Here is a 17,353-nt window from a genome sequence, read left to right on the forward strand (position 1 = left end):
TCTACAGATTTTCTCCTTAGATATTACTTGTTCTTCACTCTGTAAATGTATCCTGAATACATACTCTGATGCTCATTCTAGATGCATACTCTGATACATACTGGAACGCATACCTTCAAGTCCGAAGCTTTGATCTATTTATAGAGCTTGGTATGTTACCGTTGGAATCTAGCCGTTGAGACTTGTTTGAATGTTGTCTTGAATGCTTTGTCTGGATTGAGCCTTTTGTGACATGTGTTGTTCTTGGAAGAACCTTATCCTCAACGTGATGATTACAGTTGATGGCGTGCTTCTTTGGTTGAGCTTGTCTTTCCAAAGCGCTGCATGTGGGTTGCTTCTTTTTTCAGCCTTGGGAGTTGTTCCTTTTAAATGTTGCAATTGTTTTGCATGTGATGATATTTATAGTGACTCTTCCTTTGATTCTAAGCTCTTGTATTTTATTTAATTGTTATGTATGTTGAGCTGTAGATTCTTCATTGGTTCACAAGTGACTCTTTTGTTATTTGCTCTTTGAATCTCGCCGCCTTGTGTCTTCAGAACTTCTTGCTTAAGAACTTCTGATCTTTCTTCTTACATGATGTTCTGATCTCAACCAAAGCTTCTTATAGTTGCGTGCTCTTTCTAAATGAGCTTGTGTTCCTTCTTTGCTTGTTTGCTTCTTTATCTGCTGTCTTTGGTAGTTGATGTGTTCTGGATCAGAACATCTGATGAACGATGTTTGGCTTCTTCGATCTTCTGGATGTAGTTGTCGTATTCTTATTCTGATGAGTCCTGTATGAGATTTATAACATAATATCTGCACACTAAATGAAACCATTAGTAATAAAATTGTTACTCACAAAATATATGCTTGTTATCATTAAAACTAGATTATGAACATAGATTCACAATCTTGTTCTAACATCATTAATAATACTCCTCTAATTACTACTATTGATACCGGTGTTAACATTATTTTATTGCTATTGATTGTGTGAAAAGGATGAATCTTGTATTGTCTTCTATGGATGGAGAGATGGTTATTGAGACTCAAGCTAAGGGATCAGAGACTACTTCTCTAGTGTGCTTGAGATGTCCTTTGTCAATCTTCGACAGAGGGTTTGCTGTGGATTTAATTCATTTACCATTGAGTGGTGTGGATGTGATGTTAGGTATGAACTGGTTGGAATTCAATTTTGTTCAAATTAATTTCTACAACAAGTCTGTTTGGTTTCTTGCTCCTGATGAGGAGGAGAAAGTTGGTTTATTGACTGTTAGGTGGTTGATTGAGTTGATGCAAGATGAGGCTCAAGTGTTTTCGTTGATTGCATCCTTTTCGGTTTAAAATCATGCTGTAATTGATGAGTTACAGGTGGTGCGTGACTTTCTTGAAGTTTTTTCCGGATGATATATCAGATGTGGCGCCAGAAAGAGAAGTGGAGTTCTCGACTGATCTTGTTCCTAATACCAGACCTGTTTCCATGGCACTGTACATGATGTCGGCATCTAAGTTAGCAGAGTTGAAGAAGCAATTAGAAGACTTGCTTGAAAAGAAATTCGTGAGACCAAGTGTGTCGCCTTGGGGAGCTCCGGTGTTTTTGGTGAAAAAGAAAGACAATAGTGTGAGATTGTGTGTAGACTACCAATAGCTGAATAAAGTGAGGATAAAAAACAAGTATCCACTTCCCAGAATAGATGACTTAATGGATCGGTTGGTGGGTGCACATATATTTAGAAAGATTAATTTGAGGTCAGGTTATCATCAAATCCGAGTTAAAGACAATTATATTCAGAAGACGACTTTTAGGACTCGATATAGGCTTTTAGTGATTCCATTCGGCATTTCTAATGCACCAGGTGTATTCGTGGAGTATATGAACATGATATTTCATACGTACCTGGATAAGTTTGTGGTAGTCTTTATTGATGACATCTTGATTTATTCCAAATTAAAGGAAGAACATGTGGAGCATTTGAGAATTGTTTTGCAAGTGTTGAAAGAGAAGAAATTATATGGAAAAATGTCAAAATATGAGTAATGGCTAGAGAAGGTGAGTTTTCTTGGTCATGTCATTTCAGGTGATGGTATTGCTGTGGATCCATCCAAAGTAGATGTAATGTTGCAATGGGAAGCTCCAAAATTAGTTACGGAGATTAGAAGCATTTTGGGCTTGGCTGGTTAATATGTAAGGTTTATCGAAGGCTTTTCTAAGTTAGCAAATCCATTAACTCAGCTAACTTGTAAAGGAAAAGCATTTGTGTGGGATGTCCAGTGCAAGGAAAGTTTTATAGAGCTAAAGAAGGAGTTGACGAAAGCTTTAATTTTGATATTACCTAGCCCGGAAGAATCTTTTACTGTGTATTGTGATGCATCTAAATTGGGTTTAGGTGGTGTACTTATGCAAAATTACAAAGTAGTAGCTTATGCATCGAGGTAATTAAGCATTTGTGAACAGAATTATCCTACTCACAAAAGTTTGATGTACTTGTTTGACCAGAAGGAATTGTATATGAGGCCACACAGATGGTTAAAGCTGTTAAAGGATTATGACTTTGGTTTGAATTACCATCCATGTAAAGCTAATGTTGTGGCAGATACCTTAAGTAAGAAATCGTTGCATATGTTTTTTATGATGGTTAGAGAGCTGGAAAAGATTGAGCAATTTAGAGAGTTGAGTTTAGTATGTGAACTGACGCCGGAGAGTGTTATGATAGGAATATTCAAGATTAACAATAATTTTTTGAATAACATTAAGGAATATTATAAGTTAGATTAAAGTTGATATACTCGATGGTTGCGAGTTATCAATCAAAAGAAAGTGATTTTAAAGTAGATCAGGAAGGTGTATCCAGATTCCACGGTAGAATTTGTATTCTTGATGATGTAGGAATGAAGAAGATGATTCTGGAAGAGAGTCATAGGAGCAATTTAAGTGTCCATCCGGGAGCTACTAAAATGTATCAAGATTTGAAGAAGTTATTTTGGTGGCCAGGATTGAAACGCGATGTGGCACAGTTTATGTATGCGTGTTTGACTTGTCAAAAGTCGAAAGTCGAACATCAGAAACCTGCAGGATTGATGCAACCATTAGATATTCCAGAGTGGACATGGGATAGTATATCGATGGATTTTTTAACACTCCAAGAGGACATGACACGATTTGGGTGATTGTTGAATGACGAAATCGGCTCATTTCAATCCGATTAATATCAGTTTTCATGTAGCAAAGTTAGTGGAGATTAATATCCGTGTGATTGTGAAGCTTCATGGAACTCTGTCGAGTATTGTTTGTGATAGAGATTTGAGGTTCACTTCTGAATTTTGGAAGAGTTTGCAAGATGCGTTTGGCTCTAAGCTGAGATTAAGTTTTACATATCATCCACTGACAGATGGTCAGACGGAGAGGACTATTCAGTCATTGGAGGACTTGTTGAGAGCTTATTTTCTTGAGAAGAGAGGTACATGGGATAATTATCTTCCACTAATAGAGTTCACTTATAAAAATAGTTTTCATTCGAGTATCGGTATGGTCGGAGGTGTAGGAAACCTTTGTGTTGGTATGAATTTGGTGAAAGTGTAGTTTATAGACCTGAGATTGTCCTACATACTAGAGAAAAGGTGAAGGTAATTTGCGATGAGATGAAAAATTCACAGAGTAGGAAAAAGAGTTCCCATGATAAGAGAAGGAAGGATCTTGAGTTTCAAGAGGGAGACCATGTATTCTTGAGAGTAACTCTGGTGACTAGTGTTGGACGCGCTTTGAAGTCGAGGAAGCTTACTCCTCGGTTTATTGGTCCTTATCAGATTTCTAACAAGGTGAGAACTATTGCATATAGGGTGGCCTTTCCACCTAACTTATCAAATTTTCATTATGTGTTTAATGTGTCGCAACTTCGAAAGTATATTTCTGATCCATCTCATGTGATTCCGACAAATGATATGCAAGTGCGGGATAATCTTATAGTTAAAACCGTACTGTGAGGATCGAAGATCGTGAAATGATGAGCTTCCAATGAGCTTGCAATGAGAATGCGACGTGGGAATTAGAGAGTAAGATGCGAGAATCTTACTCGAAATCGTTTGAATATTAAGTTAATTTTCGAGGACGAAAATATTCTAATTGGTGGAGATTTGTAACACCTGAATATTATAATTATTATTTAATTATTTTGCTATGAGTTATATGATGAAATAAATGGTTTGACGATGCTCTGTGTGGGGTAGTGACGGGTGTGATTCACATTGAGAATTATTATAATTTAAATAATTATTGAAAATTAGGAAGAATTGTTAGAATTATTTTTAATTATTTAAATTGGATAAATATGAGTGGGAATAATGAGGATTAGTGAGGGTAAATAATGAATATCATAATAGGGGTCTAACAAATAATTGAGTAAAAAGGAAACGGGAGAAAGAGAATCGTATCATTTGGAACGATTGCTCAGAGGGAAAAAGAAGCAAAGAAACAAGGAACTGAGAAGAGGATAGGGCTTGAAGATTCAAACGTGGAAGTTTAGGAACCATCAATCTAAGGTAAGGGAGGGGTTCCAACTTTCTAAGGGATTGTATAATGTTAGGTATGTGGGATGAATTATCATTGTTGTATGATTTTGTTCATGAGATTGTTTTGTGAATGTGTGAACCTAAATGATGAATTGTTGACATATTTGTGTTTGATTTGATGAATTGGTTTGTATAAAGGGTGTAGAAATGTTGTATAACATGCGTATGTAAAGGTTGGAATTTTAAAATATGATTTTTTATTACAAATTTGAGGTTTTGGGGTTGAGAGAAAGGGATTTTGTATTCTTAAAAATAGCAGATTTTTTGAACTAGCAGTGATGTAACCGGTTTCATGGTTGATGTAACCGGTTACCTTGTGTGAAAAAGGCGTGAAAATGTAATTATGGGGGAATGTAACTGGCTACATCATAAACAGAGGCGCATTTTTGTTGGGTTATAGGAAGATAATCGGTTACATGTTTGATATAACCGGTTACATTGTTGTGTTGGGAAATTTTTTTCAAAACTTTGAAAATTCGTAACTTTTGACTCGTGTGTCCGTTGATGCGCCATTTGAAACTACGGGAAGTTAAAAATATTTTCTATCACATAAAAATACTTTTGAAAACAGTGGATGAATATTTATCGTTGATGTCGTGTATTGTTGTTGAGCTGTATGGATTGTATGTTGTATGCATGAATAGCAGGTGGCCTGTATTGGCGTGTCGCATTGATGGACGTAGATATCAATGTTTTGTGTTTGTTGCATTGTTGAGTCGCATGCAATATATGTCGTGGACGTTAGTCCTGTTGTTAGCTCTGATCTTATATGGAATGGATATGGAGTGAGGTGAACCAAAGTGTTCACAATTGTTGGCTCCGATCCTAGATGAAGTGGATCTGGAGCAAGGTGAACCAAATCGTTCACGATTGTTAGGTCTGGTCCTAGATGGAGTGGATTCAGGAGCGATATTGGTACCACATGCATTAAATTTGTGAGTCGGTCTCATTGCATTGCATTGTTGTTTGACATTGATAAATAAGTTGTGTGATTTACGTGTGAATCGTATGATGATTGTTTTGAATGGTGTGAATGTGTGAGAAGTGGAATGTATAACTATGCATGATTGTTTTGAATGGTGTGAATGTGTGAGAAATGGAATGTATAACTATGCATGATTGTTTTGAATGGTGTGAATGTGTGAGAAGTGGAATGCCTATTATTATACATTCTTTTATATTGTTGAGATATCTCACCCTTCCGTATGAATGATGCTTTATACGACATCATGCAGATAGTCGGGAGTAGTTCCGAGGCTACGGAGTTTTGAAGAGGTTGCTTTTCATTTTCTTTCGAGTCGGCGTCATTGCTCTGATACGTAACGCTTGGGGGGTGAACACTTAGTTTATTTTGATGTTTGTTTTTGATGATTTGTTTGGAATCTTATGAACTCCCTATTATTTGAATAAATATCATATGTTTGTTGGATGCAAATGGTTTTAATATTGAATATGATTCTTTCCGCTGCGTAATAAAAGTAACATTGAGGATTATGAAACTGTTTTGATTCATCCGAAACCGTGTTATGCATCTATAAACAACCGAGTAGGTTTTATATGTTTGAAAAGTGTGACATCCTAATTGCATGTTTTATCACATGTTTATTATTTTGAAAAAAATTTACTCTGATTTTATATTAATATTGCCGGAGAAATTAGGGTGTTATATAACATGTATACCCCAACGGCTGCCTCAAACATACCTTGTTGCACTAGCTCGCCGTATCTATCACGCAGTTAAGATAGGTGAAAGCGAGCACTACTCATAAACCTAAACTCCTCTAGGTCCTTCTCCTTAGCAACCCCCAAATATCGCACAACTGTCATACGTGCAGTCTCCTAACTATTGATAGGAGCGATGAAGAAACTACCTGCCAGCAGAATATGGAAAAGAAAGAAGACTTCATCCAATGTGATCGTTATCTCACCAAATAAAAGATGAAAGGAAGACGTCTCCTTGTACCGTTGCTCAACAAAGGCTGTGAATAGTTGACCGTCGAGCATGTTAGTGAACGGTCAACCAATAGTAGGTGATCGCATGGGCGGGCACCTTAAGCAGCATACACTCTTGTAACAAACAAAATAAAATAAACACTTAATTTCAACGTATCATTAATAAATAAAGTCAAACCAGAGACATATCATATACGTACCTCTCCCTATCAATAGGCCCACCAGGAACCCCCCATATGTGTGTATAGACAGGTCTGTCGAAGCAAGAGCAATGACATGTGTATCCACAGGTGGAGTAACCTACACATCATCGGCATGTGTAACCTCATCAGTCGTATGTGGAGTATGCGGCTCAATAATTATCTCTGTAGTAACCTCTGTAGTCACTGCTACCTTTGCCTCAAAAGGATGAGGAACCTCTACCAGATGAGACACGTATGCCTCTACCATCATCTGAACGTCATCCTAAACCATTGCACATGGTACCCAAACTGGCTCATCCACATCATCTCTCGTCCATCCAGAACCAGATCTAGATCCTCTACGTCGAATAATATGGGGTGCACGAGACTGGGCATGATTTGCCAATCGTCTCTTGTGAGAACCGGCTAGTGCCACTCTCCCCGCCCGGAGTTGCGAGTCCTCCACATCACGTCCCCTATCTCGACCCCTACCAACTCTAGCTAGTTCACGCTGTTTACCGCAATCGAACCATTTGTGCCTCTGGTGTTCGTTGAAAATACAAAAAATTGTATAAACTACCAGATTTCAAAAAATATCCGAAAATTTTGGGCTTTCCGAATTTTTCTAAATATGTGGTAAAGAAGCAAAGGGTCTTCGGTTTTTTCTAAAAATGCAGAAAAATGTCTTATTTTTTTTCGTATTTTTCAAAATATCTGATTATTAACTTTAGAATTTATTGAAATGTTTTTTTGCATGTAAGCATTTTAACCGAATATTTTGAAAAATCCGTAAATATTTATGTATTTTTATTGTTTATTTTGAAATATTCATAAATACTTATGAATGTTTTCCGCAGCTTTCAAAATAATCGAAAGAACTTAAGCATTTTTAATGGTTCTTTTAAAATATGCGGTTGAACTTATTAGTTTTTACCGACCATTTTCAAAATATCCGAAAAAGTATACATTTTTTTGAACCTTTTAAAATATTCGATAAAATTTTGCGAAAAATTCGGAAAAAAATGCTATAAAATGTTCAATAATGTGTCTGAAAAATCTGTAAAATTAGAGAACTTTTTAAAAAATTTACAATAATATTTGTAAAAATATAAATATAAAATATGGTAAAAAGTTCGGGTGGAGACTTTTTCTCGATAGGCTTCCGGTGAAAGATATGTTGAAGATACGAGGTATTTCTATCCCTTTGGATGATTTAAAGTGCTTGTTTTGTGGTAATTGGTTGGAATCTAGTTCCCATTTATTTTTTAGTTGTTTGGTGGTGAAAAATATTTGGAGTGAGATAGCTAATTGGGTTGGTAAAGGGGATAGAGTAGATGTCGAGTGTTTGTCGAATTTTATGGATTGACACTTGTTTTTTCGTAGTAAAAAAGTTAAAGTTAGGAAGTTGGGAGTGGTTTGGCTTGCTACCACTTGGATTATTTGGTTGGTTAGAAATGGAGCTTGGTTTCGGAAGGAAGCTTGGAATGTGAACAATACCGTTTGGAATATTAAGCATTTGGTGTGGAGGTGGTCTTTTTGCGGGAAAATTACACACCCCAATTACTCTTTCTACGAGTTTTGCATGGATCCTTTGCATTTTTTGTCGTAGTCGTAATTGGTTTGTAATTCTCTTTTTGTCGGGTTATTCCCGTTTCTTCGTGTAAACAGGTTGGAGAACCCTTAGTTCTCCGGTTATTAATATATCTTGCTTAAAAAAAAAAAAAAAAAGCAAGGGGTGGTGCCAAATACAAATTGGAGGTGGTAGGAAGTTTCCTCCAATTGCCGTTTTGACTTGCATTACACAATCATTATCAACATTTTATATTTTTCATTTTTCATTTATCTCGTTTGACGCCTAGTACAAAAGGTCAAATGGGAGGTGAGGTGTTTAAACTGTTCAATAATTTACAGCACGGATATGAGAATCACGTAGCTATGCGATTTCCAAAAGACCTACAATAATTTACAGTACGGATATGAGAATCATACGTTAGTTATTTTTTGTCCTGATTACTGTCTATGTGTCGTAAATATTATGAAAATTTAAATTTATACATCATAATATAAATATTCGTTTAGTTATTTTTTGTCTTTATATATTTTATGCTCATTATTTGTGTTGATTTTTTGGGATGTTGAGCATTGCTGATGCTTTTATAACTTCCTATATAGTTCTAAAATTATTCGAAGAATTACACAAAGAAATAGATTGACTTAATAATAATGACTCCATTAAATATTCTTTAAAATTTTTTGATAGATAGAAAATTTTTATTATATATATATATATATATATATATATATATATATATATATATATATATATATATATATATATATATATATATATATATATATATATATATATATATATATATATATATATATATATATATATATATATTAATATTAGTTTATAATCATTTTGTATGTTATTAAGACGTGTTTAGATTAAATCTATTGTATAATTGAAATAACATTAATTTTAACATATGAAATCATGATGACATAAAAATAAGAGATAATATAATTAAAATGTATATGAATTTTAAAGTTTGATATATATATATATATATATATATATATATATATATATATATATATATATATATATATATATATATATATATATATATATATATATATATATATATATATATATATATATATATATATATATATATATATATATATATATATATATATATATATATATATATATGAACTTTGGAAAATGCTTGACCAGTGAAGAATACACATTTTAAATAATTTTTTTTTTAAACAATACAAACATGACCCAAGATGTCTACCAATATATTAATTTTTATATTGATAGTAATGTTTTACATTACAAATTTAGATACAATCAAAGTTATCAAATAATTTTGTCAAATTACTCTTAACTTTTATAACTTTTCATAGAGAGTCGAACATATTAAAAGACTGTCTCATTAATCAAATTCTTGTATTATTATAAAAAAATTGATAAAAAAAAGTGGATACATATGTTTAATAACTTAATAAAATCTCTAAGTTAAAAATTAAATTTATAAAAATAGTTGATTTTTTTATAATTTTTTTTATTCAAATTACTTTGTATTTAGTGTTATAATTTCTTTAGTTGATCTTCCCTTGTTAGTAAGATGGATTATTGATAGTTTTGCAAATAAGATGGTATCAGAATATTTTTAAGGTGTTAACAGTCTCAAGTAAAAAAATATGTAATTTTAACCTATAATAAAAAATGAAAGTAATTCTCATCTTAAAACTGATTTTTTTTAGGAATAAGTTAAATAAAACTTTAATTCTAATGTTTTCTCATAAACATATCATATTTAATGTTGAAACTAATGTTATTTACTTAAACATCTTTTAAAATTGTTATTGAGTAGTTAAATGGAGTGATATATAATAAATAAGACCATATTAATAAATAATAATAATAATGATAATATAATAATAATAATAATATTAATATTAATAATAAAAAATTAGAGGTGTCACTGTCTATCACTAAAAATCTATGGTTTTTAATCGTAATTTTTTTTATGGTTTTTTGTTTATCACTACAAATTTTTGTTGGTATATATAAACTTAGGTTAATGCACTTTTTAAATTAAAAGATGTGTAACTATTATTTAAACCAATTTTAAAGGATGTGAGTTTAATTTTTTTGTATGATATATTTTTCTTACACTGAAGTTCAATCAACCAAATTAACCACTTTCTTAAAAATAATTCACAACTTTAATATGTAATTAAATATAAGGGTTAAGTATGTTTTTTTTCCCTATAAATATTTTAAAATTCATTTTTAGTCCCTATTAAAAAAATGACATATTTTAGTCCTTATAAAATTTGTATACATACAGTTTTAGTCTCTACTATTTTTAAAATTTTTAAAAAGTATTTTGAAATCAAGTTTTGGGATTTTTTTTTAGGAACTTTTATAATGTTCTAAACATATTTGTAAAATAATCATTCAAATATATAAATCGGTTTAATAGTAAGGACGAAAATTACATGCATAATAATTTTATGGGATCAAAATATGTCATTTTTTTTTAATAGGGACCAAAATATGTCAATTTAATTTTTTTTATTATACTAAAAATGATAAGAAACCTTGTAAGTCATAAGTTTATTTAATTAAAATATGAGTAATTAGTATTACTATTATAGGATTATACTGGAAATCTTATCCATTGTGATCCATATGGATACTTCCTTGACACTTTGTTTAGATAAGTTTGGCATGTAAAACCCTATATATACCCCCTCCATTTTGTGATATCAACACACACTTCCATTTCTCATTCTTCTTAACATAGCTATTTTGAAATCTAGAGAAATGGCTGGTGAAACTAAAACATTGTTTGGTTTGTATCTTGTTCTCTTGGCTGCATGCTACATGCAGCATTGTGTCAATGGAGAATCTCAAGTGCCTTGCCTTTTCATATTTGGAGACTCTTTCTCTGACAGTGGAAACAATAACTATATTGAAACCACTGCAAACTCTGATTACTTGCCTTTTGGTATCGACTTTCCAACAGGACCAACAGGAAGAGCTACCAATGGGAGAACCAAAATTGACATAATTGGTAACGATTATTACAACTACTAAGGACTTTTTTGATAGGGTTTTTATTTATTTATAATTTTTGAGATTTTTTAATGCCTTCTAATTTTACAAAGTAACATCATCATTAAATTTGTTTTGAATGGTAAAATATTAATAGTATATATAAATTATAAAAGATGAGAACAAGATTACAAGGGATTATGAAGAATACAATAAATTCTTTACATTATTAATTGATCCATATCATCAATAATTACATAACAATGATATGACATAATTGATGAACCCAAGTTAAAAATTTAGATCAATTAACTTTCTTGCTGGCGGAAACACACCACATCGTCGTTGTTCATAAGATTGACTGAATATTTAATTGTTTTTGAATATTATGATATATATTTATATATATATATATATATATATATATATATATATATATATATATATATATATATATATATATAATAATTTTTTTAATTTAATTGGTTTTGAATATTGTGAATTTTATTTTTGCACAAGCTAACATTATAATTTTGTAGGCGAACTACTTGGATTTGAGAAAAAGATTCCACCTTTTGCAAATACCACTGGTTATGACATTCTGAAAGGTGTTAACTACGCATCTAGTTCGGGTGGAATTCTTTACGAGACCGGCAAAAAAACTGCGGTATTTATAATAAATTTGAATAAAATAATATATTTGGAGATTAACTTTGTTCCAACATGATATATAAAAGACGGATTTTACTATTTATAATAAATTTAAATAAAATAATATATTTGGAGATTAACTTTGTTCCAACATGATATATAAAAGACGGATTTTACTATTTATAATAAATTTAAATAAAATGTTATAATGAATACCACTAAAATAGTGTTACACAATCTATGCAGATTAATAATATCTACTTGGGATTGCAATTACAAAATCACAAAATTACAGTGTCCAGAATTGTTGCCGAGCTTGGCGGTTTGGCACAAGCCAAAGATCATCTCTCAAAGTGCTTGTATTATGTTTATATGGGCACCAACGATTACGCACTAAATTATTTCCAACCACAACACTATTCAACAAGTAAACAGTATAACCCTACCGAATATGCTCAACTTCTTATTGACCAATTATCCAATTATCTACAGGTATATACTAAAATTTACTTCAAGTCTAATATTTATCAACTTTAGTTTGATTGCTTATAATAAATTGGTATTTTTGGTGGACAGGTTTTGCATAACAATTATGCAAGAAAACTCGTGCTAGTCGGGTTGGATAAAATAGGTTGCTCACCACTTGCCATTTCTGATGAAGGGAAACCTATTGGATCATGTGTTGAAGAACAGAATGATGCTGCATTAATCTATAGTCAGAAGCTTAGATCTCTTGTGGAAGACTTCAATTCCCTAGTTCTTTATTCCAAAACTATCTTCATAAATACCACGGCTTTAGTCCCTGACAGCTCCGTTGGTAAACATTTCAAATAATTTCATTTCATATTTTAATATGGAAAATGCTAACCAGTGCCTACAGTGTAATGGTTAAAATTTTAAAATAATAAATTTTATTTCGATAATCTGTATATTTAATATCTTGAAATTTGAAATATTAAATTTTCTATAAAATATTATTTTTTTTTGGAATGCTTAACCTTGCCCACTGGTTAGCAACACCCTTTTAATATTAATAATGAAAACGTCTATGATTTAAGTTCTTAAATATTGTAATTTAATGCATATTATTTTTTGTGTTTTAGGTTTTACTGTTACAGATAGAGCTTGCTGTCCCTTAAAAGCTAATGGATTCTGTTTCCCTGACTCAATACCGTGCACTAATAGAAATGAATACGTTTGGTTTGATGGAATTCATCCCACGGAAGCTGTGAACAACTTTGTTGCATTAGCTGCGTACAACAGCGCTGATACTCCAGATGTGACTTATCCGTTGGATATCAACCAACTTGCTCAGTACGTTACTGGAAAGGGGACTTAGTCAGAATGGTATCTTTAAAAAAGCTATGTTTGTTTGCATGAAATAAAGATAATTTTAAATTATCATGTGTTAGTAATAAGTTGTCGTTTTTCTTTTCGGTCAATAAGCAATTATATTGCATAAGAATGTCCTAGTCCTTAATGTTGTCATAATGGCTTGGTTTGCTGGTTTGGTTTGATGTTGGAATTATTTCCTTTTCGTTGTAATATGGTTATTATCTTTAATGGATATGAGTCTCTTTGTGTTTAAGTTTATTTTATTTTTCGTAGTTGAAAAAATGGTTGAACATGACAGTACAAAGCTATGTCAAATCATATGAGTCGTCCATTTTATCGACTTACATTAAATGAAACAAGTTAATTTAAGTTTTTTTTTTTTAAGCAAGATGGAATATATAGGAGAACTGAGGGTTCTCAAACCTGTTTACCCGAGAGGCGGAAAAAAAACAAAAATCCGCCGAAAAGAAATTACAAACCAAATATAGCTATGAGAGGAAAAACAAAGGGTCTTTAGTAAACTCATAGAAACTATATATTGGGTGCGTAATTTCTCCGAAAAACGACCACTTCCATAACAAAGACTTGATATTCCAAACCGTATTATCAACAACCCAACCTTCATTGCGGAAGCAAAAACCATTTCTAGACAACCAAAAAATCCACAAAATAGCTAACCATATCACCCCACATTTACCTTCCTTAACTTTCTTTTTTTTACAAAAGAGGAACCAATCCATAAAGCTTTGTAAACAATCTTCTTCCATCCCACTAACCGGTTTTCCAACCCAAACCGCTATCTCTCTCCAAACCACACCCGCCTCTTTACACTTGAAAAAAGAACGATCACAACTTTCCGGAATAGTACCACAAAAAGCACACAAAGAATTCTCTATCGACAAAGAAACACCCCTACCCATCAATAAATCCTTGGTTGGTAACCTATTAATTAGAAGCCTCCAACCAAAAGCCTTAATATTAAACGGCACATGCACCTTCCAAATTAAATCCTTCACAACATCGAATATATTCGGAGGGCCAAACGGATAGTTAAAACCGGCCAAAAACTCGTAACAAGAAGCAATGGAGAACGAACCTCCTCCCAAACCGCTCCACTCCACCTTATCTCTCCCCTCCATAAGGACATTTCGGCCCAACAACAAAAGATGGAGCATGCCATGCTCGACCACCACCGAAGGGTCGGTATCATCACCCAAAACCACACCGTAATTCCCCCACTTCCACACTCTATATATCAACCCAACCTCCCATACTAGCCACCGATACCCTTTTCAAACAAGAAAACGAAAACAACTTGGGAAAAAGCTCCTTTAAACTATAATTATCCGCCCAACAAGATTCCCAAAACGGAGTGATATAACCATTTCCAACCACAAACCTACATTTCGACACTACCGGGTCTTCCGCCGAATAACTGCCAATCGAAATCAAATCTTTCCACCCCACCGAAAAAGAAGAAGAAGAAGAAAAAAGAGAAGAAGACATACCTCCACAAAATGAATTCATCACCCAATCACCATACCGGGCTTTTAGAACATTGTACCAAGGCGCTTCTTCCCCTTCTAAGATCCTCCACCGCCATTTATTAAGAAGTGCAAGGTTGAAAGTACCAACTTCCCTAAAACCAAGCCCGCCTTTAGAAGTCGGAAGACAAACATTCTTCCAACTAACCCAATGAATCTTCCTTCTCTCATCCAAACCCCCACACCATAAAATATTATTTTGAATCCTCTCCACTTCCTTAGCTACCGAAGAAGGCATCTTATAGAAAGACATTGTGAAAATGGAAAGGGAACTAAGAATCGATTTAACTAGAGTGATTCTTCCTCCCAAACTTAAGAAACGGTTTTTCCAACCCGACAACCTCCTCCTCATCTTAGAAACAAGATGAGTCCAAGACTCCTTTTTCCGCGGATTACATCTCACCTTAATGCCAAGAAAAAAGAAAGTACTCTCTTCCACCTTGCAAGACAAAACATAGGATGCGGCCTCCAAAAAATTAGCACTCACATGTATATCGATCAACTTACTTTTGTGATAGTTAATACCAAGACCTGACACCAAGTCGAACGCCCTAAGCACCGCCTTTATCGCCCACACTTGCCTCCATGAACCATCTCCCACTAAAAGAGTGTCGTCCGCAAATTATAAAATGTCTACCGTGCATCCCCCATTAAAATCAAGACCTTTAAATTCTCCAATGTCAATTGATTTCTTAACTAGACCCGCTAAACCCTCCGCCACCACCACAAAAAGAAACGGGGATAACGGGTCACCTTGCCTCAATCCCTTCTTCACAACAAACTCTTTAGTCGGACTCCCATTCACCAAAACGGATATAGAACTACGAAAAATCAACATCTCCATCCATCTTAGCCACACACCTCCAAAACCCATCCTTGCTAACATATATCTAAGTAAATTCCACGAAACTCTATCGTAAGCCTTTTCAAAGTCGACCTTGAAAAGCAAGGTAGCTCTTCCTTCTTGCTTCGAAAAATGCAACACTTCATTAGCCACTACCACCCCGTCTAAAAGTTGTCTTCCCGGTACAAACGCACTTTGACAAGATGATATAATCGAATTCAAAACTTTCTTCAATCTCCCCGCTAGAAGTTTTGAAATAGCTTTATACAAACAACCTACCAAACAAATGGGCCTAAAATCGTCCAACCCCACCGGATTAGAAGATTTAGGAACCAAAGTCAAGAAAGATGAAATAATAGCCTTTGATAACGTTCCACCTCCATGAAAGTGATTAAAGAAACTCACAAAATCCTCCTTTAGGAAGAACCAACATCTCTTAATGAACAAAAAAGAAGTCCTCTTATTCACCTCATTTCTACCATTCAAAGTGTCAAGGAAGTCCTCCTCCGCCACTTCCTCCAATAAAGCGTCTCCCTTATTCACCTCCTTCAAGCATTCCTCCAATTCCAAGTCGATCTTACCAAAAATTGAGGCGTTCCACCATCTAAGTCTCTCTTTTAACCTTTTCAATTTTTCACATAGCACAAAATCGGCTCTACCCACCACCGTCATCTCCTTCCATTCCGATTCAACAAAAGGAAGAAAAGAAGGAAAAGAGAACCATTCATTATTAAACTTGAACGGTTTAGGCCCCCAATTAGAATTATCCTTCACCAACCAAACCGGACAATGATCCGAAATATCTCTACAACGAACTAATTGACCAACCAAACTCCATCTATCCACAACAACATTAGACACTAAAAACGATCGATTCTACTCATGGATCTCTCGCATCCACTATACCAAGAAAACTTCTTACCTTTACAAGGGATATCCACCAAACCTATGTCCACAATGAACTTACCGAACAACTCCTCTCCACTTGAAAGTTCCCCATCCCTCCTACCTTTCCTCTCCGTGGGATTTTTAATAGAATTAAAATCCCCACCTATAATCCACTCCCCATCACAATATAAATTCTTCAACGACAAAATATTGGCCCACAATTCTTTCTTCTTAGCTAGAAGACAAGAAGAGTAAACGCTAAGAATATAATATAATTCCCCCTTCCACTTTACTTTGATACCTAAAAAACCTTCACCTTTGAAACTTAGTATAACCTCCATAACACCTATCTTCCATAGAGATATCATACCTCCCGACATACCCACCGAATTTGAAAAAGAGAAGCCTATATCCTCCTTGGTCCAAAAACTATGAGCTAAACCTTCCGTCGTGTTTGTGAACTTAGTTTCTTGAATTAAAAATATGTCAGTCTCCCCTTTTTTAATTATATCACATATCCTCCTTCGTTTTAGAGCGTTTCCGCCCCCTCTAATGTTAAAAGAACCAATGATCATTTCAACACAACCGGAGTCTCCTTCTTAGACAAAACACTCTCCACCTCCAATCCTTTTAATTCTTCCATTTTCCAAACAAAGTGCTCCCTTCCTTTAGAACATCCCACCCTTAACGCCTCAATCGCCATTCTCAACTTTTGACCATCTTCGGCATTCACATTTTCCCATTGTCTCGCATTGTTAGCCAAGATGAAGTTGTTCTCGGAGTGATTTCCATGAAGCTCCAATCCTCCCCCTCCGAGAGACCCTCCTC

General features: G+C 33.8%; 3 protein-coding genes across 3 annotated transcripts; 2 read left to right on the forward strand and 1 right to left on the reverse strand.

Annotated features, from left to right (window-relative positions):
* Window positions 1-1,003: 1,003 nt before the first annotated feature.
* Window positions 1,004-1,628, forward strand: LOC131638854 (uncharacterized). Its single transcript, XM_058909399.1, has 2 exons — window positions 1,004-1,257; window positions 1,352-1,628. The coding sequence occupies exons 1-2, from the start codon at window positions 1,004-1,006 to the stop codon at window positions 1,626-1,628; spliced, it is 531 nt and encodes a 176-aa protein (XP_058765382.1).
* A 9,345-nt stretch (window positions 1,629-10,973) lies between these two features.
* On the forward strand, window positions 10,974-13,502 carry LOC131638852 (GDSL esterase/lipase At1g29660-like). The gene is made up of 5 exons (XM_058909398.1): window positions 10,974-11,282; window positions 11,803-11,930; window positions 12,161-12,406; window positions 12,491-12,731; window positions 13,018-13,502. The coding sequence occupies exons 1-5, from the start codon at window positions 11,033-11,035 to the stop codon at window positions 13,251-13,253; spliced, it is 1,101 nt and encodes a 366-aa protein (XP_058765381.1). The 5' UTR covers window positions 10,974-11,032; the 3' UTR covers window positions 13,254-13,502.
* Window positions 13,503-13,737: 235 nt separating this feature from the next.
* Window positions 13,738-14,388, reverse strand: LOC131638855 (uncharacterized). The gene has a single exon (XM_058909400.1). It carries the CDS (start codon window positions 14,386-14,388, stop codon window positions 13,738-13,740), a length of 651 nt encoding a protein of 216 aa, XP_058765383.1.
* Window positions 14,389-17,353: the final 2,965 nt, after the last annotated feature.

Source organism: Vicia villosa, unplaced genomic scaffold (assembly GCF_029867415.1).
Source record: "Vicia villosa cultivar HV-30 ecotype Madison, WI unplaced genomic scaffold, Vvil1.0 ctg.002451F_1_1, whole genome shotgun sequence".
Taxonomy (NCBI): Eukaryota; Viridiplantae; Streptophyta; class Magnoliopsida; order Fabales; family Fabaceae; genus Vicia; species Vicia villosa.